Source organism: Eurypyga helias, unplaced genomic scaffold (assembly GCF_000690775.1).
Source record: "Eurypyga helias isolate BGI_N326 unplaced genomic scaffold, ASM69077v1 scaffold20337, whole genome shotgun sequence".
Classification (NCBI taxonomy): domain Eukaryota; kingdom Metazoa; phylum Chordata; class Aves; order Eurypygiformes; family Eurypygidae; genus Eurypyga; species Eurypyga helias.
In genome coordinates this window covers 13,844-15,479 of record NW_010261351.1, presented here as the reverse complement: position 1 = coordinate 15,479, position 1,636 = coordinate 13,844, and the positions used below count along the sequence as shown (strand labels likewise).

Sequence of the window (1,636 nt, the reverse complement as noted above, 5' to 3'; positions counted from 1 at the left end):
CGTGTTAGGCCAAAGGCAAACAGCCTGTGAAAAGCCAGAGGGAAGGAGGGATGGTGTGTGCCGACAGACCTGCGCCCCTCGCTGCCAGAGTGGTACGGTACGGGCTTGGTGTTTGACTGAAGGAAGAGTTGTGTTTCACTGTGATGTAGAAAGTGGAACCTTGGTGCTTTTCACAAAGCAGCTCTGATTTCCAGCTGGCCCCTCGGCTGTCCCCTGAGGAGAGGAGAGTGTATAAAGCCTTGTGCTTGGAGACAGCCCGGGCAAGGGCTGGTGTGCCAGAGTCCCTTCCCGTGCACCTCCAGCAGTCACCCCGTCCGGCGTCGGGGCCTGGAAAACACGCTGGTGCCCGCATCGCTCCCCCTTTCCGTGTCGCTTGCCGCGGGCACGCGAGGAGCCCGGAGGCCGCGCTGCCTGTGTGAATAACCACCTTGTCCTTCGCTTCGTTCCTCGCAGATCACTTGGTGGCCCACGGGCGTATGGCCGAGAAGGAAGCCCGGAGAAAGTTCAAGCAAATCGTGGCTGCTGTCAACTTCTGTCACTGTCGGAATATAGTCCACAGAGATCTGAAGGCAGAAAACCTGCTCCTGGATGCAAACCTTAACATCAAAATAGCAGGTGAGCTAAGAGTTGCGGGGCGGGAGGAAGGCAGCTGCTGTCACAAGTTAATAAATGCAGGCATTGGCTGCTTCCAGGTATTCAGAAAGAAGGAAGCACAGTGCGGCTAAAGGAAGCTTTGGATTTCTGTGTGGCCTGCTGCCCAGAGCTGAAAGGGTCAGGTTGTAGCCGGGAGATTTATGTCTCCCTTCAAGTAGTGCAGAAGGAGAGAAAAGGCTGGTTTGGCTTCGTAGGCAGCGCTGTGGCTGTAGGTACTGCAGTGCTCCAGGACACTGGGTAATGGGCCAGGCTACTCCTGAAAAAATGGACTTTGTTTGGAGCCCTGCTCCCCTTCAGGACTTGTCTGCAGCAGGTCAGACTAGGTGAGAGAGGAGGAGTGGGCAGTATGGAAGGAAGCGGCCCTCCTGGAACCGTTTCACTGCGCTGAGGGAGCCCGAGGATTAGCCCCGGTGTGCTGGCAGTTTGGCTCCCCGCAGGGAGGGAAGCCGAAGGCGCCAGGTGAATGGGCCCTCACGATGCGATCCCAGAGTTCTGTGGGGCGTTTGGCCGGGAACTGCCCTTCCAGGGACGTGCCCCTCGCGCCATTGCTGCGCTGACCGCTCAGGCTGGCGTGTCCGTGAGCCGAGCCTGGGCTGCTGAGCTTGGGGAGGCGCTGCCAAGACTGGGCTTTGTTTAGCTTTGTTGGGATTATGGAGCAACCCATGGAAACAAGAGGGTGAGCGTCTCCGGAAGGGGGGCAGCAGCCAGGGGAGCGGCCGCACTGGGCAGGGAAGTGGGGGCAGGTGGTGGAGCTGGGAGAGGCTGCTTGGGAGGACTCTGAGCGGCGTTTCTGGTGGCTGTTGGCGGCAGGCGTGCGGTGATGATTTGAGGCCATCTTGTGTTCATGGGGTAAAATCCCTCTGTGCTGGGGGGAGGGGGCCTAGCAAATAGAAGTTACAAGCTAACCCAGGTAGAAACTGGGATTTGGCTGGATTCCCTCAAGACACGTCCACGTGAGCGTGCTGACAAGCTCCCAGTGTCT

At 58.6% G+C, this 1,636-nt stretch overlaps 1 protein-coding gene across 1 annotated transcript in view; it reads left to right on the top strand.

Moving 5' to 3' along the window:
* The first annotated feature begins 458 nt into the window (after positions 1–458).
* SIK3 (SIK family kinase 3) overlaps positions 459–1,636 on the top strand; it is a 14,590-nt gene continuing 13,412 nt past the window's right edge. The window contains exon 1 of the mRNA XM_010155343.1: positions 459–615. Within this exon, the coding sequence (XP_010153645.1) occupies positions 477–615 (139 nt within the window). The 5' untranslated portion in view covers positions 459–476. The remainder of the gene's footprint in view (positions 616–1,636) is intronic.